At 49.1% G+C, this 22,629-nt stretch overlaps 1 protein-coding gene, 1 long non-coding RNA gene and 2 other non-coding genes across 8 annotated transcripts; 3 read left to right on the forward strand and 1 right to left on the reverse strand.

Annotated features, from left to right (window-relative positions):
- Positions 1–418: 418 nt before the first annotated feature.
- Positions 419–14,934, reverse strand: S1PR2 (sphingosine-1-phosphate receptor 2). Of its 5 annotated transcripts, none has more exons than XM_037129137.2 (3): positions 11,367–11,609; positions 9,324–9,401; positions 419–6,759 (listed from the first exon to the last, which is right to left on the reverse strand). In XM_037129137.2, exon 3 carries the CDS (start codon positions 6,715–6,717, stop codon positions 5,659–5,661), a length of 1,059 nt encoding a protein of 352 aa, XP_036985032.2. In that variant the 5' UTR covers positions 6,718–6,759; positions 9,324–9,401; positions 11,367–11,609; the 3' UTR covers positions 419–5,658. The 5 variants fall into 5 exon arrangements, with proteins under 5 accessions (XP_036985032.2, XP_036985031.2, XP_053514569.1 ...); XM_037129136.2 differs by having other exon boundaries at positions 9,261–9,401; XM_053658594.1 differs by having other exon boundaries at positions 9,256–9,401.
- On the forward strand, positions 1,631–1,813 carry LOC119037091 (U2 spliceosomal RNA). Its single transcript, XR_005080150.2, has one exon. It is a non-coding gene; the product is annotated as a U2 spliceosomal RNA (small nuclear RNA).
- LOC119037086 (uncharacterized) lies at positions 10,607–14,227 on the forward strand. The gene is made up of 3 exons (XR_005080147.2): positions 10,607–10,690; positions 10,859–11,143; positions 11,695–14,227. It is a non-coding gene; the product is annotated as an uncharacterized LOC119037086 (long non-coding RNA).
- On the forward strand, positions 14,855–15,014 carry LOC119037089 (U1 spliceosomal RNA). Its single transcript, XR_005080148.2, has one exon. It is a non-coding gene; the product is annotated as a U1 spliceosomal RNA (small nuclear RNA).
- The last annotated feature ends 7,615 nt before the right edge of the window (positions 15,015–22,629 follow it).

A 22,629-nucleotide genomic window follows, 5' to 3' on the forward strand; every position in this document is an offset into this window, starting at 1 on the left:
AACAACCTGGTTTCTTCAATAAATGAATTATAAACTTCAATTAAACAAGGTTAAATAGGTAGTTAAATCTATTGTTTAACAAGGAAAACTTAAGAAATTCACTAAATACCATGTCAGGGCCTTATTTGCATTCTAATTCAAAGAAATAAAATGTTAAAAAAAAGAAAACAGTGGTTAGATGGTTTACGGGAGGTTAACGTATAAGAGTAAGATCAGAATGAGAATTTGAAGGAAAGTAGATTTCAATCTACTTTCCAGTCCTACTAAACAAGTTGAGAGGACAGAAATGCAAGAAAATGTGTGATAACCATACTATGAATAAATGTATTTTTATACAGATTGCATAAAAAATAGATACACCTATAAAAACAAACAGCGGGAAATTTTAACACTGGTTGATACTTTTAGTAAACATAATTATGGTATTGTGGTTAAGTTGAAAAAAAGTATTGCTTTCTTTTGAAGATAAAAAGTGGCTTATCTACAATGAAATCACGTGATGTCCTGCAATTTTCTGAAAGATATCTGGTGAGTAATAATTGATTCAGACAAGAATGGATGATAAAGGAGTAAAAGTTTGATAAGTAACAGGCTATTTACAGAGTCTCAAAATACCAGCCCACGAAGTAGTTATTACAAGGGGGGAAATCATAACTTTAATGTGCAAAAACTGGCAGACACCACCAAGTGATCCAAGTTAACATGACTAGTAATGAGACTAAGTGAGAAAAACACATTACTTCTGTGTTATTTCTGTCAAAAAAAAGCATAGTCTGAATGTAATCATGAGGAAACATCAGACAAATCCAAGTTGAAGGACATTCTACCAAGTAACTGACCTATATTTTTCAAAAATGCCAAGGTCACAAAAGATAGAGGTTCAGAAACTGTTCTGACTGAAGGACACTGAAAAGACAACTGAATGTAACAGGTGGTCTGGGATTTCCTCCTGCGATTATAAAGGTCAGTAATGAGACCATCAGTAAAATCTGATTAAGGTTTGCAGATCTCCTGATTTTGATAGTTTTACTGAAGTTATATAGGAGAGTGCTTTGTTCTTAGGAAACAGAAAGTATTTAGGTGGATGGATGACAGACAGATAAATAGATACACAGACAGATAGACTTCAGTGGACGGATGGATGGAGGGACGAATGGACAGACAGCAGCCTGGATGCTAATGAATAGGCATCTGTCCTTCTTACCCAGGACCAATTTCCTCTGAAACCCTTTTATATGAGAAAGTCACTTCTCTTTCTTTTTTTAACTCCCAAGCCCCAGAGCCCATTTATTTGATGTGCGTGGATGAAGTCTTCAGCCAAGGGTCAGGTATGCATTTCTCTTTCTTAAGTTACTAATATTTGGTGTCTTCTGTCATTTGCAGCTGAGACTAATCTTGATATCATTATTCAAAAAATATTCCAAAAATCATGAAGTGACATAAGAAAGCTACCATGTTGCTCATAATAATAATGATGATGATGGTGAGACATGATTTTTGTTGAATTAGCGGCATATGCCCAGAGAGTTCAGCTGCCCTGAGGCTGCAGAAACCAGAGATTCACGGTGGAGAAATGTTAATGGCCATGTGTGGCTATTTACACTTGAATTAATTAAAGTTAAAATTTACCATCGCTTCTCGGCCTTTTGGCTAAGATCAAGTGCAGTATCTGTTCTTATCAGTTTAAAGTTAAAATTAACCATATTTAGCCACGTTTAATGCACACTTTTTTTGCCCAAATTTTTGAGGGCAAAATAAAGATCTGCATTATACATGGGTATAACAATTACATGCCATGAGTATAATAATCCCATGTATAAAGCACACAAAAATGTAGGCACACATTATACACGAGAGTGCATTGTACATGGCAAAATACAGTAGTTCCTGCATCACGCTAATCATATTTCAAGTGCTAAACTGCCCACAAGTGTGCAGGGCAGATATGGCCCAGTTCCCTCCCTGCGGAAAGTTCTGCTGAGGTTGCAGAGTCTAGACCTTTTCTTAGACTATAGTCCCAAGATGACACCTGGAAGTGTTTGTTGAGAAACGAGCATTGCTGGGGTCACCCTAGACCCATTCAATCAGAATCTCTCATGGCAGAGTCTAAGAATCTGCATTATTTCCTTTAAAACAATTTTTTTTTCTTTTAGAGAGGAGGAGGGAGAAAGAGAGGGAAACATCAGTGTGTGGTTGCCTCTCACGCACCCTCTTCTGGGGACTTGGCCTGCAACCCAGGCACATGCCCTGACTGGGAATGAAACTGGTGACCCTTTGGTTCACAGGCCTGCACTCAATCTACTGAGCCACACCAGCCAGGGCAGAATCTACATTTTAATAGGTTCTTCCAGATTATTCTGGTGCTTTCTAATATCCAACAGCCTCATTAGGGGAAAAGGAAGTAAAAGTCATTTGCAGCCCTTTAAGTTGGTCCCTTCCATTCTAAGCCCCAATATTGGAGATACCAGTAAAGTAGATCTTCGGGATATTGAGAAGGATCAGATATCATTGTGATCTTCAATCAAGAGTGCTTGGGTTCAAATCTGGACACTTCCACCTGCATGCTATGTGACCTTGGGCATTCACTTGACCTCTCTGTAACTCAGTTTCCTCACCTGTTAAGGGTGCTGATGCTAGTGACTGAGTACCCCAAAACTGTCGCCTCCACTATTTTTTCTTCACAGCACTGAACACTTACTGAAATGACCATCATTTGCTTTTACTTTCATTTATTTCACAGACACTTACTGAGTACCTACTGTGTGCCGGTCACTGTTCTGAGGCCAAGCAGTGAAGACAGACACTAACCCCTGCTGTCATGGGACTAGCGTTCTAAAGGGGAAGGTAAAAAATAAACAGGATGAAGCAAAATGTGTTCCATGTTCAAGAGTAGCAAGAAAGGCAGGTAGGAAAAGAAACTCGTGCATGGCAAGGCCAGAGGCCTTACCTGGGTTGTGATATTTAAATATAGATCTGAAGGAGGAGGGGGGAGTCACAAGGATGTCTGGGGGAAGATCATTTCAGGCAGAGGAAATAGCAGGCGCAAAGGTCCGGTGGTAGGAATATGCCAGATGCTGTTTAACACGCTAGAGACACAGTGGCGAATAACACGGATGCAAGCCTATCTTCGTTTTTCTTGTTTTAAAGGAAGAAGACAGGTAAACTGTTATATAATACACTGCCAGGTAATAAATAGGCAAAGGGTCGACTGAGAGGGAAGAGGGAGATCAGGGCAGGCTTCAACAGGGAGGTGGCATTTTAGCGAAGGCCTGGAGGAGGAGGAGGAAGCACATGGGTAGTTGGGAGAAATTTACTGATTCCTGCTTGGCCTACGCCTCTCCTTCCCAATCTCAGCAAGAGCCCAGGTTTCCAAACAGAGGATGCCTCTGCACTGCTGGAGGAAGGGGAATCCTGATGCGGGTGCAGGCCTTTCAGCCTCCAACTTCTGTTTACCTCACTCCCTTCTCCCTGGCTGCCTTAGTATTTGTGCTGGTGTTGCTGGGCGAGGCTTCAGCTGGGGGGGTCTGTTCTCCCAAACAAAGCTCAGATCTTTAAAGGAGCCACGGGACCCTGAACCTCACTGTGTTCCCCTGTTCTGCATGGGGCTGGCTGGGGCTAGCGGCCCACATTTCCATGGCACAGAGGGTGTTGAGGATACTCTCTCTGGCCCACTCACTGGTAGAGTTGGCAGGATCTCAAATCAGCCCATTTGAGTTCCAATCTAGACAGGTGCTGCCCCGACTGTTGTGTGATCCTGAGCAGCTCACTTAACTTCTCTGAACCCCCATCTCCATAAAAGGATTTTATAGTAACTCCCACCTCCTGAGGATTCGCATCCTTTCTTTGCGCCTGGAAAGTGCTCGGGCAGCCATTGCTCTGAGGAACATGGAGATGTGAAGGGCCATCTGGGCTTGGAGTCCCCAAAATTATCTCTCCAGCTCCAAGGGAGGGACATGTATTTGGGATGGGGAAGGGGGCCCCCACCACCCACCAGATCTTCCTTTGAAGGAAAGCAAGGAGGACGCAGACAACTGCCCTGGGGAGATGCCTGCGTTGGTCCCATTTCCTCAGAAGCCACTGCAGCCCTGGTCTGGGCAGGGTGAGGGGGGGGGGCTCAGAAAGGAAAGGCTGACAAAAGGTGGTGAGCTGCCTGGGCAGCAGCTACCCTCCATCCCATTCACCCCCAGCCACAGGGCGCTAACAGGGGAACTACCACCTTAAACCTGAAAAGACACAGGCATCAGAAAGAGCGATTGAACCGTTTATTGGCCTGGGTCGTCTCAGACATTGGAGGGACATCTGGGGAGCAGAAGGAGGGGAAACAAGCCCCCAACCGGCTCCTTGCCCCCACCAAAGACCCTCCTAGCCTTTGCTGGGAGGATTTCTTTGATTCACAAAAAATTATTTTGAGGCATATTGTTTCCTTCCCCAAGGTGAGCTGCAGCCCAGCTCTCAAGTGGGGAAACGAGCCAGCGATTACAAAGGGGTCTGTCTGGAGCCAGGCCCCTCTTTGGCAGCTTCAACACACACATAAGGAGACAGAACAGCATCCATTCTGGGGGAACATAGTGGGGACAGGGCATCACAGGCATCACTTACACCAACACAGACACACACACGGACACTGGCTGACACACATAAATATATGTTTGTACCGTAGCGATTCTTCTATCTATCCACAGGATTTAGCAAAGCCCTGATGGGGCAGGTTAGGGGAGAGCCCCTACAAATGTCCCTAGCACCTCCATTCCCTACTCCAGCCAATGCACCTTGAAAGGAGGCACAGCGGGCTCAAGGCTGCCCTGCCTTAGGAGATCTGGCACCTCAGCTGGAGGTGGAGGAGGAAGCAGACTGTGGGTGGTTGTTTTGTGGGGTGGAAGGGTCCTCAGCTAAGAGTTTCCCAAGTCTCACCCTGTGACCTTGAGAGACCCAGAGGCCTCCTCAGCGCCCTGCTGCCAGGACCCCAGACAGGTTTTTCTAGCCCTTGGTGAGTTCTCTGTGTCCCAAACAGTGCAGCTGGCCCACGAGGTCTGAAAATGGGGTTCGGCACCCTCCCCCTCCAGCCCATGGTTTCCTGGCATCTTGTGGAGTAAGAAGAGAGAGAAGAAGTGGCTGAAGTGTCAGCTGGTGAAATTTGGGGAAGCTGTGGATTTGTGCCCAGGGAGCTGTTAGCTGGGGCTGCCCTGATGGTCAGGGAGGAGGCCTCCAGCCCCTCAGAACAGCGATTCCAGGAAAGTGGCCTGAAGTTGCCAGAAGATGACAAGGGGAGTGAATTCAGAGAAGAGTCTGGCACAGGGTGGAGGTCAGTCATGCAATAAAATCCTTTGTACCACGCTGTGAATTGCTCCTGTCCTGAGCTCTGCTTGAGTGCCTGCCTGCTGTCACCCGGGTCCTTTCCAGGTCTCCCAGACCTGCTCACAGTCCAGTTCTGAAGGGATTACACCAGTCACTGCACTAGCCTCCAGGACCCTCCTGCGGCTCTGCCTTCTAACTGGTCAGTGCCTCAACTGGCCATCCCAGGTATGAAAGATTTTCGATATCAACCCAGGTCTGTTGAGGTGGCCATCGTGCTTGGCTGTCCCACATCTCTGTCTGAAATCACCCGGCACCTGCCCACGGTGCCCTCTGCCATGGCCTGGTTGTCAGCCCATTTGTCCCTCAAAGCACTGTGTTGCCCTCCAGAACCGTGGGCGACGTGGACATGTGGGTGCCCCTCTCCAGTGAGCTATAGCTGCGGAGGGGCAGGAGGCGGTGGCCTGGGGCCCCAACCCGCCGTCCTTGCACCCCGGCCGCCCTCCGGCAGCACTGCAGCGGCCGCAGTACCTCCCACCGAAGGTCCCGGCTGCGCCACGTGTAGATGACAGGGTTGAGCAGCGAGTTGAGGGTTGCGAAAGCAAAAAAGTAATGGGCCTTGTAGAGGATAGGGCAGGAGTGTACAGGACAGGCATAGTCCAGGAGCAGGATGCTAAAAGCAGGCAGCCAACAAACAATGAAGACACCTAGTACGATGGTGACCGTCTTGAGCAGGGTCAGTGTCTGTGGGCCGGCCACATCGGCATGACTGGAGCGGACCACGCAGTAGATGCGGACATACAGAGCTACGATGGCCAATAAGATGACGGAGAAGATGGTTACCACACAGAGCACGTAGGGCTTGGCGTAGAGCGGCAGAACGGTGGAGCAGGTCTCTAGGCGTCCCAGGCAGTTCCAGCCAAGGATGGGCAGGCCACCCAGAACCAGTGAGATGAGCCACGAGGCCCCAATGAGCAGCAGCATGCGGCAGCTCTTGTCACTGCCGTAGAGCTTGACCTTGGCAATGGCCACATGTCGCTCAATGGCGATGGCCAGGAGGCTGAAGACAGAGGCAGAGAGTGTGATGAAAGCTGAGCCCTCACGGGCAAACCACTGTACAGGTGTCAGATGCAGTGTGACAGAGCCTGAGAGCAAGGTATTGGCTATAAAGGCTACGCCTGCCAGCAAGTCCGAGGCGGCCAGGTTGCCCAGGAACAGGTACATGGCTGAGTGGAACTTGCTGTTTCGGGCGACCGCGATGAGCACCAGCAGGTTCTCTACCACTATGGCACAGCACAGGATGATGATGAGGGCTGAGGCCACCTGCCGGGAGACTGTCTCCTGTATGATGAGTGTCTCCTTGGTGTAATTGTAGTGCTCCTCGACCTTGGTGGTGCTTAGGTATTCCGAGTACAGGTTGCCCATGGTGGGGCTCAGTGGCCAGCCGAGGCCATGGAGCTGTCAGAGCTGCAGAAAGGAGAGAGAGACAGACAGGTCAGTGCTGTGGCTGCTGCCCGGGCTCTGACTTTGGACAGGTCGAGTCCCTGGGTCTGACTTCCTGGGTCGAGTCCCAGCCCATCACTCCTCACCGAATGGCCACATGAAGTCAAAATTTTCAGGATCCCTTGCTTTACAGATGGGAAACCTGGAGACATTGATAGACTTTCCCAACGTATCGAAGTTAGTAAGTGATACAGCCAAAGAGACCTGCTTCAAAACCTCTATAACGTCTAGGCCACACTGCCTCTCAGAAGCTCCCCCAAACGAATGGCATGAAGGACACAAAGTGGACTTCCAGAAGCCTTGTCCACCTACCCAGAGAGCAAGCTGTGGGCAGGAACTAGAAGGCTTGCCTTGGGCTTCGTGCCACCTGCCAGCCTGGGTCAAAGAGATGCTTGATGCTGCCAGCACTACATTACCACCCACTGCCCTAGATTTTAAGCTGGGTATAAGCCTTGAGGCCATGGGTACTCCCCAGATAAAGTCTTGGGGAGACACCAGGGCAGCCCTGAGGTTCTGGCAACCCAGAGGTCACAACATCTTAAAGGATATGGGTCTTGAAGGCAATCCTGGGTGAGGCAAACCTCACTCCACTGTGACACGCTGTGGGATCTTGACCAAGTCAATCGGTATACAGCCTCAACATCCTCATCTGTGCAATGGGAGAAGAAAACCCACTTCATAGGTGTAATAAGAAAATCCTGTTGAATGATGCCAGAGGTACCCATAGCACATAGCAAGCACTCAGTAAAGATTATTAGCTCCCCTTTCCCTGCCACACACTGCTTGGGACTCGGTGCCCTCCACCCAGTCTTTTGGGAGGGGATGTTGACTAAGCCAGCCAGACAAGATTCCCAACAGCCTGTTCTCATCAGCACCATCTAGCCCTGCCCTTAGACAGAGGATCCAGAGGGGTAGGCAGAGCACTAGCACCCCCCTCCCCCCTAGCCAGGATGAAATCCAGATGTGAGGCCCCTGGAACAAACAGGGTGGAGTCCTCAATCCCCAGTCACATCCGCTGTAGGGAAGGCTGGAAGGAGGTGATGGGATAGGGGAGCCACAGGAGACCAGTCTGGGAGGTCTTGGCTGGGAGGATGGGGCAGCTGAAGTCCTGTGAGAGGTGAGGGGGCGTGCAGCCCTGCCGGGATGGGGGCGGCGGTATTTGTTTCCATGAAAGCCAGGAAGAGGGGCAGAGAGGATGATGAAAGGCAAGGCCAGCATCATGGCCTCCCTCCAGCTTGGGCGGGGGCTGTCTCAGAGGAGCTGCAGCAGTGTCTGCCTTGCATGAGGAGAGCCTTTAGCTAAATGAGGGTGGGGGGTGGAGCACAGGAAAAGCCCTCCCCAGGTCCCTGGACATATATTTGGCAAGGCCTGACAAGAACCACAGGTGGGTCAGGAGCAGAGTTCCAGGAAAGGCTGGTTAGGCCGGTTCCTAGTGAGCCCTGGAGTGATGGGGGACTTCTGGGGTCGCTAGGCCAACTCTGTCTGGGCCCTCAGAGAAGTGCCCTGGACCATGGCCTAATAGAGAGGCAGCTGCTCCCCTTGGGCAAAGGGACATCCGTCCTAGTTAGAGAACAGAGAAAGGCTTGTGTGCTTCCCCGGGGAATGCCGCCCTGCCCAGATCGCCACACAGAGAGGCCCCTTGTTCCTGTGCAGGACAGGGCCTCGGGCGCCCCAATGCCCTCTGCAGCCAGACAGGAGCTGGCTTGGCCCTACCAGACCCACTATTGGGCCAGAAACAGCCCACACCCTGACTGGCTTATTTTCAATCCCAGGGCATTCAGCTATTCAATTATTGGCCTGAGCTTTTCATCCTCATCATCAGACTGGCCAAGTCGGGAGCGCTCTACAGCCAGCACTACCAATCTGGTCCTTTCCAGGAGGCTGGAGTTCCCTTCTTTCCGAGGAGAGTTAAAGCTGTGTGAATGTCCCTGGGGAGAGTTTGAACTGCGGTCTGACCGCTGGGTCACCCCGACCAGACGCCCCCACGCTGCCCTGGCCTACTGGGCCCTTCCTGGAGTTTAAAATTGAGATTCAAGGCCCCGTCACAAGGCCTGGGAAGCACCCTTGCTGGTGGGGCCAGAAGCCCAGGGCGTGTCTCATGGCCACCCCCTCCTTCCCTGAAGTGGGGCACCACTCTCTCCAATCTGGTGGCCAAGAGAACAATGTATGGCCACTTCCTGAAGAAATAAGAAGTGGGTTCAGCCTTGAACCCCAGGAACAGACCAAAATGTCTGTCTTCTTCCCTAAGGGGGAACAAAGGGGCACTGCACCCTCACTTGGAGGCTGTCTGTCAAGGCATCCTCAGGAGTGGTGGCTCTACTAGTTAGAAAAGAGGAAACTGAAACCCATACTATCTCATCTTCCCAACTAGGATTTTGCTAAGTAAAGCAGGAGCTTAAGGAAGGTTGGTGCTTTCCAGAAAGAGGAAGCCAGCTGGGGTTGGGGCTGGCAGATGCATGCCTTGCCTGCTTCTCTTCCCTGTGTCGGTTCCCAGGCTTGGCTGCACACACGACCTGTCTCCAGCTCACCTTCAGCAAGGCAGCCCTGGCTCCCTCCCAGAGGCTCAGTAAGAGGTCACTGGGCTCAAAACCAGAGAATGGCCAGGCCTGAAACAGAGCAAGAGAGACAAGCAACGGGGGGTTGCAGAGAAGAGAAAGATCAAGATTGTTCGGGGTGAGAGTAGCAGGGAAGCAGGCAGGAAAAAGCTCAGTGGCTTCCAGGAGCCCCTCCCTCAAGTTCCACTGAGGCAGGCCCTCCATTCCTCTTGCCCTAAGACGGTACCCCGTCCTTTCTTTTGGTTTCTCTTGGGCTGTCAAGGTTCCCCCATATGACCATTCACTATACAGCAGCCAGGGGGAGCCATTTAATTTAGGACTCCAATATATCACTGAGCTCCAAACTCTTTCATGGCTCCCAACTACACCAAATGGCCTGACCCCTGCCCAGTTAGCCTCTTTCTACTCTTCCCCAGGGTCATTCCACTCCAGACACACTGACCTCCCACCAGCCAACCACCCGCAAAGCCTTTGCTCCTGCCAGTCCTCCACCTGACACACTCTTCCCCCCAAACTTTGGATGACTGTCTCATCTTTCAAGTTTCTTGAAGTTTTAAAGTCACTTGCTCTGACCACCAGTCTATTATAACCACCTTCACCAGGCGCTTTCTGTCACAGCACCTTTCTTTGTTATCTTCACAGCACTTGGCAATTTGGAAAAGTATGATTGTACAATATTTCAAGTTTTCTGTCTGGCTTCCAAACTAGAATGCAAGTGTCAGTGACCAAGTCCGTTTGTGGCCCCTTCGCAATGATACTTCGCACACAGAAGGTACTCAGAAAACATGTGGGATGGATGAATGGATGTATGGATGTGCAGATGAATGAAAGAAACCCAAAAAAGCCAATGAAAAGTGAATACGGCCCCAGTGGGCCCTGGAGGGTGGAGGCTCCTAAACTCTGCCCAGCCCCAAACAACAGCAAAGGAGGTTGGAGACGCCCCTGACTGCAGGCGGTCCTCACTACCCGGCAGACTGGCAAAGCCTTGGAGACAGCGACAGGACCCGCCCCCGTCCTCGGGCCACAGGCTCAGCCTCCTTATCTGGCCGTGGAATGCGCGGTATCCACACTCCAGGCCCCTGGGGCCGCACCTCCTCTCTCTTGCGATCGCCACACGCGCGGGACCTCCACATCTACAAGTGGGGTCGGGGGACCCCTCTCCGTCTCGCCGGGGGCCCCGGCTCAGTATTCGCAGAGGACTTGGGGAGTGTGGTGGGGGAGATCCCAGCCTCAGCCACACTGCGAATGCTGCACGGCCGCGAGGGAGAGCGTGGGCTCAGCGCGTGGCGCCTGGAGCGTCTGACTAGAACAGAGTTGGGGGAGAGGGTGGAAATCCCCGGGTGAGTCAACTGGTGCCCGAGGAGGGGGCGAGGTCCCGAGGCACTTCTGGGCCCGGGACGGAGCGGGACTCGTGCCCCTCACGCCTGCCTGCACTCATGCCCCATACCCGGGCCCCAGGGGAAAGATGAGGCGCCAGAGTCACATAGTCACGTTCCCTTTCCTTCCAGAAAAAAAAAGCCACGTCCCCTCAGAGGAACTGAAGAAGACTACTCGAAGAAACTGAGGCAGAGAGCCAGATGTGTAGCGAACGAGTGCCTTCCTCCGGAGACCCGCCCCTTTGGCTTGGAGGCTCCGGGCGTACAGCACCTTTTGCCCCGCCGGAGTCAGCCTAGAGGGGCGCCCTACCCACCTCCTACACACTCCCCAAACTCCCCGGGCAAGCTGTCCTGACTTCCAGTCTCCGGTCAAAGCGCTCGGATTCCGCCTTTTCGCCACTAACTTCCTGCCGCTGGGTAAGGCAGGGAGTGCAGTCCGGGGGTTCGCAGTCGAGGCCGTGCCGGCCGCCCGGAGTGGTGGGGAGGGCCCACGACGACCACTCCCTCAGCGCAGCGGGAGCGCGGCGGCGCGTGCGCGCCGCGGTGAGCCCCCGCTCCCCGGCCGGGCCCCTTGGCTGAGATCCCGCGACCCAAGAGGACGGGGCCGCCTTTTTGCCTTCCCCTCGCCAAACAAGCTCACCTGGTTAGGCGGGCCCGGGTCCCTGCCCTGGCCGGAGGGGCTTTGGCGTCTTCGTCCCCGGGACGGCCGCGGCTGGGGCTGGGGCTGCCCGCCGGGCTCGGCTGCGTCCCGGGGCTTGGGACTTGGATGAAGCGGGGGGCGGGGAGAGGCACAGCCTTGGCCCCCCACTCGCCCCGCCCTCCTCTCCGCCCCTTTCCGGCGGTAGCTGCAATGAATTCCAGATGTGAGCTGCGAGCACGGAGCGCGCTGGGGCCGGTGGGGGTGGTGAGCCGGTCCCTTTGTCCGCGCCACTCCCCCCACCCGACCACTCCCGCCCTGTTCCTCCCAGCTGCCTCCCGTGAGAACCTGCTGGAGCGTGACGTCACTCAGCCCCGTGACTGTACGTTGCTCCTGGCCAGGTGGCCGAAACCTGAAACAACTGTCTTCAAGTAAAGGTGTACTCTCGGCCCATCGCTGGGACCCTGGAATTGGAGGACGGCGTGGGATTCCCTTTATTTATTCTACAAGGAGCCATGAAGCACCTACTGTGTGTCAACGCAGTAAATAGGCATTAAGTGCCTAGTGTGTGTTCATTTAAAAAAGAAGTTCCTACCAATTGCCACGCCCTGTCCCAAATACAGAACTGTTTTCAGCGGTGACAGGATCTCAGAATTCAGGCACTGCCTTCTCTCCCTTAGAAGACTGGATGCAACCAACATCCTACCCTGCCTTTGTGCATGGCTGTCCTGCCCTCGCTGCCCGATGACCAGCGAGCCCAGGTTGGGCCCTGCCTGGCAAGTTGGAACCAATACTCTATCTGGTTCTTTTCTTTTTCTTTTTGAGAGAGAGAGAGAGAGAAACATTGATTTGTTGTTCTGCTTATTTATGCATTCATTGTTTGATTCTTGTATGTCCCCTGACTAGAATCAAACCCACAACCTTGGCATATCTGGACCCATGCTCTAACCAATTGTGCTACCTGACCAGGGTTCATTGGTTGATTCTTGTATGTGCTTGACCAGAGATGGAACCCGAAACTTTGGTGTGCTGGGACAATGCTCTAACCAACTGAACACCCTGCCAGGCCCTCTATCTGGCTCTTGTTGACTCCTTTCCCTCACTCAGCCTTTTAGGAGAGTACTGCTTGTGAAAATGCATATATAACCTGTTTATATGTTCATTTACCGAATACACTGAACATCTGTGTCCAGTATGTACCGGACACTATTCTAAAGGATAGAGACAAATCAAGGAACAGAACAGGCAAAACTTCCTGTCCTACCAAGCTGATGTTCTACTGGGTGTGTGCAGAATATCCAGAATATTGCAAGAAGAAAAAATTGGTAAATTTCCTGGAAGAGGAACTTAAAGATGGAGACAGGGCATGCATGGGACAGAGGCTGATTTCACTCTCTGAATTCTTTTCACCATTGTAACATATGCATATTATTGTAACATCTTGTTTTTAAGATTTTACTTATTCATTTTTTAGAGAGAGGGGGAGGGAGGGAGAAAGAGAGGGAGAGAAACATGGATGTGTGAGAGATACATGCATCAGTTTTCTCTGGCCTGTCCCCAACTGGGGACCTGGCCCAGGACCCAGGCATGTGCCCTGACTGGGAATCAAACTGGTGACCTTTTGGTTCACAGGTTCAATCTGAACGGCACCAGCCAGGGCTTGTAACATGTTTAATCATTCCAATAATAAATTAAATTTAAAAATTAAGCCTGCTTGATTCCCAGACAGGGCAATAAAAGGAAGGGAAAGGACAGGCGCACTCTTCTACGTGTGCATTATACTTCAAAAAAGCAAAATGATGTAAAGATATCTCCATGCCCACATTTACTGCAGCATTATTCACAATAGCCAAGACATGGGGACAACCTGTGTTCTCCATGGGATGAACGGATAAAGAAAGTGTGATGTATGTATATGGATATATATGTCCATATATATAATTTTCCACTTATAATTCCACATATACAAAATATACAGGGCCTGGCAGAAGTAATACCTGCTTGAGTGTGGTTGGTAGGGTAATAATATGGGTGTAATAATTTATAGTTTTCATTTGAACATTTCACCTAAAATGTCATATGGTGTGTTTGAGTGTGATATTGTGTTACAGAACTACATGCTTATGATTTGGTAATAAAACAGGAGTGTCACTTGTGCCAGACCCTGTATATAATGGAATATTATACAGCCTTGAAAAAGGAGAAGACCCTGTCATTTGCAACATGGGTGGACCTTGAGGGCATTATGCTGAGTGAAATAAACCACAGAGAAAGATAAATAGTGCATGGTATCACTTCTATATGGAATCTAAAGAGTGAAGTCGAACTCATAGAAACAGTAGGAAAGTGGTTGCTGGGGCTGGAGTCCAGGAAATAGGGAGAGGTTAGCAAACGGATACAAACTCTCAGCAATAAGATAAATAGGGTTTCAGAATCTAACGTGAAACATGGTGACTATAGTTACTAATACTTATGCTATAATTGAAATTTGCTGGAGTAGGACTTACCTATTCACACATACACATACACCCCACACACAAAAACACAGATAAATATGTGAAGTGATGGATGTGTTCATTAACTCAGTGGGGGAATTTTTCAGAATGTATACATGTATCAAATCACTATGAAATGTGCTTTAAATATCTTAGAGTTTTATATGTCAATGATATCTCAATAAAGCTGAGATTGAAAAAAATGAAAGCTGCTTCATACTCAGACAGTGCAACCAATAAAAAAGAGGTAGGTGTACCTGTCTGGTGTGGCTCAGTGGATTGATTGCTGGCCTGCAAACCAAAAAGTGGCCAGTTGGATTCTCAGTCTAGGGCACGCATCCGGGTTTCAAGCCAGCTTCCCAGTAGGGGATGTGCAAGAGGCAACCACACGTTGATGTTTCTCTCCCTCCCTTACCCCTCTAAAAATTACATAAATAAAAATCTTTTTTTTTAAAGAAGTAGGTGTACTCTTCTGAATGCATACTATGCCTCATAAATAGTGCTGAAAAGCAAAATGATAAAGGAAATTAAAATGGATCCATTAATGCACATTTCAAAATTAAAATGGGTCATCTTGCTTTTTAAAATCCACACTTAAGGATATGTTTATTGATTTTAGAGAGACAGAAAGAGAGAGAGAAAAACATCAGTGTGAGAAAGAAACATCGATCGGTCGCCTTCTGTACATGCCCTGACCAGGAATCAAACCTACAACCTAGGTATGTGCCCTGCCCGGTATGCAGCCCATGACCTTTTGGTGCACAGAACAACATTCCAACCAACTGAGCCACACAGCCAGGGCTAGAGTAGCCTTATTTGTACTGATGTGAAACTGTCTTCAACACGTTATGTTGAAAAAAGCATAATATAGACCAGTTTGCATTGTTCGCTTGAACTCCTGGGTGTATTTATAAGGGCTGTATAAATACACACACATTTGCCTGTGTATTTGCCCACAGGCCATCTCTGGGAGAAGGCACGAGACACCTGTCACACATACTCACCTGACAGGGAAGAAACCAGAGTCGCAAAGGTGGCTTTCCCAGGGTGAGGCTCACCCATTGCCTTCCAGATGTGCTGATCCCTGGGATTTCCCCAAATGTGGGAAACTCAACTGCGGACTTTGTGGTTGTGGGGGACTCTGAGCTGTCCCCTAAAAAAACAAAAACCAAAAATGGCACGCGTCACAGTGGTTAAACTTGGGGAAGGGAACCGGGGGGGGGGGGGGGCAGAGCAAGGGAACAGGCGAGAAGGTGCCAGACTTTTTATACTATGCACTGGGGAGCTGTTTGAAATTTTTAGCTCATATTACCAATTCAAAAAATTTACAAAGACCTGAAAAATCAAATAAAAGGTAACAAATGACCTAACTTCTAGTTGTAAAATCATTCCTGTAATAATAATCATCATCATCAATAGTATAAATAAATAATAACATGGTTAAGTTACCAATATTATTATTCAACATATCAATATTAACAAATTTATGTTAAGGATAAGCATGTTTGCATTATTAAGAAATGCATATTAAGCCCTGGCTGGTGCGGTTCAGTGGAATGAGCGCTTGAGCGCCGGACTGTGAAGCAAAGGGTCACCAGTTCAGTTGTCAGTCAGGGCACATGCCTGGGTTGTGGGCTGGGTCTCTAGTGTGGGGGCACATGAGTGGCAACCACACACTGATGTTTCTCTCCCCCTCTTTTTCCCTCCCTTTCCCTCTGTCTAAAAGCAAAATAAATAAAATCTTTTAAAAAATAAGCCTTGTTATTTAAAAACTAAAAAAAGAAATGCATATTAAGAATCAATGTATTAATGCTACATATATGCATGCAGCATATATGTTCATATAATGCTCTGTGCTGGCTTCAGTGATGGCTCATTGGGCTTTGCCCTCTAAATCTGAGTGGGTGATGGAGGAGACAGAGAAGAAGCCGGATAGTTCTAACACAGAGCAACAGAGCTTTGATGCAGAGATAAGAAAAGTCAGACATTGACTTTGCTTGTTTTCCTGAGCCAGATTTCAGTGTCCGCTCAGTTCTGGGCCAGATCATGCTGGGGTCCACTAGAATCTCAGCAAAATCTCACTGAATCCTCTGCCAAGTGAAGTGTGTCGCCTGAGCAACGTCTCCAAACCAGGTGTTCAACACACAGGGGACAAGCCACAGAGAAAACTGGGTACCGTTCTTATCAGAGCGGAAATCTCAGCCGTCTGTGGGACCTGAAGGCTGGGGAGGAAGTGCCCCCCCTAACTTGCCTGAGCTGGCTCAGCAGTTTGCTATCCCTCCAGGGACCCGGGGGTGGGGGTGATGTCAAGGCTACGGCATATCTGGCGTCTGTTAGGAAGGCCATGGCTCCTAGACAAAGATGATATACTCACAAGCTTCTGTCTCCCCTCCCCCCCCCCCCGCCTCCCACTTCTGGGGCAACACTAGGTCTCTCTCTGGGTCAGCTGAGGGGACAGACTGGAGCACTGGAAAACACTGCAGGCCTAGGTTTCCTGGTAGTCTGGACTGGGGGTGGGGGTCAAGGGGAAAGCTGAGCCCTGCTCTGGGGAGGCTCCTGGGAGAGAAAAGTGGAATGGGAAGGAAACAGCCCTTCCCTTGAGGAGCTACTAGGAAGGGAAAACAGAAGTGAAGAGGCTCTGACCAGCCTCCACTAGTTACAGGGCCACTGACAACAATGGCCAGTGCTCACAGGATGCAGACTACGCTGGGTGCGCCTCTCGGAACCCTCACAACCCTAGGAGGTGGGGGATATTATCATCCCCCCATGGTTTTAAATAGGCTTTCTTTTTAGAACAGTTTCAAGTTCACAGCATAATCGAGGGGAAAGCACAGTGGTTCCCCATGCACTCTCTGCCCCCAGGGCTTCGAAGCCTGCCCCACCATCAACATGGTGCCACGGAGGTGCTTTCGTTATCACTGGTGCACCGACATTGACACATCATTATCACCCCAGGTCCAGAGTTTACACTGTGGTTTGCTCTTGGTGTTGCACCTTCTGTGGGCCCTGCTGGTGGAGTATAGTGACATGTATCTATAAAGAATAGTTTCGCTCCCCTCCAATCCTCTGTGCTCTTCCTCTTCACCCCTCCATCCCCCCAAACCCAAGATAATCCCTGATTTTTTTTTTTACCATCGCCACAGTTTTCCATTTTCCTCATCATCCCAATTTAAAGATGAAGGAACTGAGCCCTGGCTGGTGTGGCTCAGTGGGTTGAGCACAGGCCTGAGAACTAAAAGGTTGCCAGTTCAATTCCCAGTCAGGGCATATGCCTGGGTGGCAGGCCAGGTCCCTGGTCACGGGCATGCAAAAGGCAACCACACGTTGATGTTTTTCTCTCCCTCTCTTTCTCCCTCCCTTGTTCTCTCTCTAGAAGTAAATAAATAAAAAAAATTTTAAAAAAACATTAAAGATGAAGAAATTGAGGTGCGCACTAGTGGGAGGGTTTCAGTGTTTTCAGCCCCAGTCCCCACCCCTGGTCCTGATGCAGTGACCCCCTTCCCTGTCCCAGAGGGTGATACCACTCAGGATCACACGAGTCATTGGTAATACAGGGTGCTCTTCTGTGTAATCCAGGTGAGGGGAACCCTCTGAGCTCTGATTTTTGTGAGCTCCCTCAAATCAGTGAGGCCAGGCCTGCCCTCAAGCCTCTCTGAGCCTCCACCGTCCACCCACTCCCGGGCTCTCAGCTTTTGGCAGGAGAAATTGTATAAAAAGAAATGTCTGAGACAGGTCCCAACTTTCTCATCATCACCCCAGCACTGGGGGAAGGGGCCCCAGCTGCAGAGAAGCTTTCCAGATGCTGATCTTGGCAGGCGGTGGAGTTACAGCCGCCTCGCCTTGCCTCATCTCCATCATCCGTGGGCTTGGGGCCCACTTTCAGCTTCAGGGATGGGCTGGGAAGGCTCCCAGTGGAGGCCAGTTCCTGCCACGTCTGCACCAGATGCAGTCTTGGCCCTTTCCAGCCTGGAAAGGGTGGGCTCTCTCTTCTGGACCAGAGAGGCATGCACATTTACGGGAGAGGGGAACATCAGAGGCCCGCTTCTCAGCAACCCCCCCAACCCATAATAGTAACAGCTGATACATATATATACTGTGCCAGTTATTGTCCTAAAACGTTCAGCAAATACCAGCCCATGAAAAGCTCACTGTGGCTGCCTCCACCAGGGAATGAGTAGACAGACTGCAGCCGAGCCTTACACGGAAGATCACTCAGGAATATATTTGGAAACACTAGTTCAGAAAGGAAGGAACTAGTTATAAATAACAACATGGATGAATCTCAAATGCATTATAAGGAGGGAAAGAAGCTGCACACAAAAGGCTACACCCTGTAGTATTCCATTTCGATGACATTCTAGAAAAGGTCAAACATATCTTGGTTGTGCTGGTGGTTACGTAACTACATGTGTTTGTAGAAACTTGCAGAACTGTACACTGAAAAGGGAAGGCTTTATTGTATCTCAATTGTATCTTAAAACAAAAAATGAACAAAATCCCTCCCAGCTGCCTTAAGTCAGGAAAATAGAAGCACCTCAAACAGAGGGGGTTTAATACAGGGGTGGGTTACATAGGTTAAAAAAACCAAAGTGTAAATAGGTTGAGACTATTTAGAAATTAGCTCACTGTGGGGCCTTGTCCAGTGGAAGATGCTGCCAGGAGCAGTCGGGGAGAGATACTCTGGCTTCTCCCAGCCTCCTGCTTTCTAGTCTACCCCTCAGTGCCCACCACTGGTGAAACCCGGTTAGAAGCCAGTGGACAAGGGAGATGTTGTGTGCAGGGGTCAGCTCCTAGCCATGGAGCAGGAGCAGTGTGGGAAATGGGTGATCTGAGGGTGCATGGGCTCAAGTAGGCACAAACCCTGTGAGGTAGGGGCAATTATATCCCATTTGACAGAGGAGGAAACTGAGGCCCAGTGAGCCCATGCTCTGCCCCAGGTTTCAAGGCCTGAGGAAGGTTTGAATCTCTGCCAGGACCTGACTGTAGTGCTTTTTCTTTTTTCCTCCAAATTCCTATTGTGGCTAAACTGAAGGGGACTACCGGTAAAAGGGAATGGAAATGACTATGCAAATCAGGCCCGGCCCCAGGGGTTGGGGTGGAGGGGTGACTCAGTAGGAGACTCCTCCTGCTGGGCTTGGCATTACCCAGAAACTGACCTGAAAATATAGAGCAGACATTCTGGCAGTTGGTGGAGGGGCACTTTAGATAGCTCCCCCTATAGGTCAGATCCCCCCATCAAGCCTACACCCACGTTCTGCATCTCCTGAGGGCTGCACCCAATATTCCAGCCTTGACCTCTGCCCTCAGTGAAAACCCTTGCACAGTGATGGAAGGGGCTAGGAAAGGCCAGGTGTACGATGACGTGTGTGCCCTCTACATTGCTATCATGCCTATGGCCAGCAGAGATCCTTTCCAGGTCTCAGGCTGACGCTAGAGACAAAGGCTGACGCAGTTCAGCCTTTGATCTACAGGAGTGGGCTGGACCTGTTAACTTTTGACTTCCACCCAGCCTTAGGCCAAAATGCTCAAACTTTGAGCTTTGCAGTATGCAGGTCTCAAGGTCATTACCTCTCTTTCATTAAGGCTCCTAATCAATATGTTGGGGTGTGGGAAGGGAGCCCTGTGCAAAATGCTCTCTCTACATTCCATTTGTTCAATCAATTACTATGTATGGAGAATGTACTGGGTGCCCAGCACCCTTCTTAGCAAAGGGGGCCAGCAGTGACAGGAACAAAGAACTCTCATTTAGGCACTGACATTCTAGTGGGGGAGACAGGCAAGCCTCAGGAAAATAAGAACATGTCATCTGTTAGTATGTGGTGAATGTTCTGGAAACAAATGACACCAGGGAAGGCAGATGAAGAATGTAGGGTAGGAAGGGAGCAGTGATTTTAGAGGCAGTGTCACCTGAGAAGGTGACATTTGAGCAAATACCTCTAGAAAATGAGGGAGTGAGCCATGAAGATATTCAGGGAGATTGATCCAGTCAGAAGGAATAACACGTGCAAAGGCCCTGAGGCTGGCATGGGATTGACAGGTCTGGTGATAAGACCACTGCGGCCAGAAACCGGAGTGATGGAGCAGGGGAGCAGGAGGACTGACAGGTCCTGCAGAGCCCTGTGGGACGCAGTAAGGACTTTGGCTTTTGCTCTAAGAGAAATAAGAGGTGTGCAGCGTTGTGATCAGTAGAGGGTCATGACCTGACTCCTGTTTATAGGTTCCCTCTGTGGGAGAAAAAAGATGGTGGGGAGTACCAATGGAAGGAAAGAGAACTCTGATCTTCTACGCAGCTCAGTAGGGGAGGGCTTATGTGTATCACACTCACTAATTAGGAGACCAAACTCCAAGAGAACTAACCACTTTCCCAGGAACACACAGCCAATTAGCAGTAGTCCCTGGATTTGAACCTGTGTCTACGTGACTCCAGTGCCATTGGGTAAATAATCATTTATTGGGTATTTTATGTGCTTGTGATTTCAGGGAGATAGAGACCTTTAGACCCAGGAGACAAAGAGAAGGCTTTCTCTGTTCCTGATAAAACTCTTGCAACAGCCTGGCCAGTGTATGTAGCTCAGTGGATTGAGCACAGGCTGTGAACCAAAGGGTCACTGAGTATGATTACCAGTCAGGGCACATGCAGGCCAGATTCCCAATGGGGGACACGAGAGAGGCAACCACACATTGATGTTTCTCTCCCTCTCTTTCTCCTTCCCTTCTCCTCTCTCTAAAAAATTAGATAAAATCTTTAAAACAAACAAACAAACAAACAACAAACCTCTTGCAACAGAGCAAAGAAAAAAGGAATTCACTTAAGAAACATGTTTTGAGCCCCTACTATGCTACAGGCACTAGGCTGGTGCTGGGCTATGTCAGGGAACAGGTAGGAGCAAAATTTCTGCCTTGGGGAAATTTATACTCTAATGAGGGAGATAGATAAAAAGCATTTTAATGGGATTTTTTTCTTAAAAAGGGGAAATTATATAGGCGGTTAGGACATAAATACTAATAAAAAAAATAGGGCATGATAAGGGGGCCAAAAGAGCCAGGGGTGGGGACTGCAGTTTTAAATGGGATGGTAAAGAAGTCATCCCATTTAAAATACGTTCTAAACGTATTAGAATGGAGATGACCTTTGAGCAAAGAACCCAAGGAAGTGAGGAATCCAGTCATGTGGAGCTCTGGGAAAAATACATTCTAGGCAGAAGGAAGAGTGTGGAATTTTAAACACATACCCACAGTCATTCTTTCAGGGATATTCTTGCAAAGACCCTGAGGTGGTATCAATATAAATGAGTTGACGAACAAAACATGGCAGCCATCAGGAAGGTCCAGTTTCACCCTGTCCTGCCATACTCTCCCCACTTCAGTCTTTGTAACTTCTGTTCCCTCAGCTTGGAACTCTTTTTTTTCTCTGGACAAACTGCCTGTGGACTCTCAATCATTAATTCTTAGGTTACGGCTTCAGAGAAACCTGATCCTCACCCATTAGTTCCTTCGCTGGGTTCCCACACACCCTGAAGACTTCTTTTCTCCCCCACTGTGGTCCCTCAGCCTTCTTCACTGCACTGTTTCATGGGTTGTTACTGGATTTACCCCAGTGTTACACAAAAGGTGCCTAATTAATCCTGAAGCAACTAAGTGCCATTCCATCATTCACTACATAAAATCTAGGCTCCCTGGCACAGGACAGACTTATAAATCTGCCTGTAAAATTGCAAACTGGGTCTGAGACACACAGCTGTTTGTGGTGGTGGCTTCTGGGAAGGAAACTGAGTGGGAGGCGGGGACAGAGGTTGAAGAAGACAGACTTTTCACTCTAGTTATCCTTTTGTAGTTTTTGAAAATTTCTTTAACAGATATGAGGATTACCTATGCAAACATAAAACAAATAAATAAAATTATGCAAAATAAAGGACTAAAGACCTTTTTTAATTGCAGAGTGTGGGGTTTTATTTTTTATTTTAAAACATATTTTATTTATTTATTTTGGAGAGTGGGGAAGGGAGGGAGAAAAGGTGAGAAACATCAATGTGCATGAGATACATCCATCAGTTGCCTCTTACCCCCTACTGGGGACCTGGTCTGCATCCCAGGCATGTGTCTTGACTGGGAATCGAACCAGTGACCTTTTGGTTCACAGGCGGGCACTGAATCCACTTTGCTACACCAGCCAGGGGAGAGTGTGGGGTTTTAAACACAATTCACAGTTATTTTTGCAGGGATAGAATACACAATAAAGTACATAGTACATTTTCATTAACAATTCATAGAAATATCCACGTTATATATCAGATGCAAAAAAACAACAACAACAACCCACATCTTTAGCATATCATTCATTCAATTCCTCCAGGGTCTACCGCCATCTCTGCCTTGGCTCTTGTCTCATTTCGATGACAAAAATCACCTTTAACAATCCTAATAACGCTGTGTATTAAGTTTTCACCTTGTGCCAAGCGTAGCACGCTTTGCTTCCATTATTTCATTGAAGTCCCACAATCGCCCCACTTTTCAGATAGGAAAACAGAGAATGGCTGTAATACCATGTTCTCAGACACCGACCTCAGTCCAGACCACCCTGGCCTGCAAAGTGATCAGGCCTGACCGGGCAGGAAAGAATCCTGTGGGCTCGTGGCGCCCCTTGGAGGTCGTGCGGAGAATGTGGCAAAGAACCTAAAAACGAGTTTTTGGATTTTTGTTGAGAGAGTGGGCAACGAGAGAGAGGCAATCCAGGATTGTTGCTATCTCCTAGGACAGCCCTGTCCGGTCTC

The sequence above is a fragment of the Artibeus jamaicensis genome, unplaced genomic scaffold (assembly GCF_021234435.1).
Source record: "Artibeus jamaicensis isolate MK-2021 breed Jamaican fruit bat unplaced genomic scaffold, CSHL_Jam_final scaffold_537, whole genome shotgun sequence".
Lineage (NCBI taxonomy): Eukaryota > Metazoa > Chordata > Mammalia > Chiroptera > Phyllostomidae > Artibeus > Artibeus jamaicensis.

Bases quoted from the DNA above. Each gene is read 5' to 3' on its own strand.
- S1PR2 (XM_053658595.1), bottom strand. From the start codon at position 6,717: ATGGGCAACCTGTACTCGGAATACCTAAGCACCACCAAGGTCGAGGAG.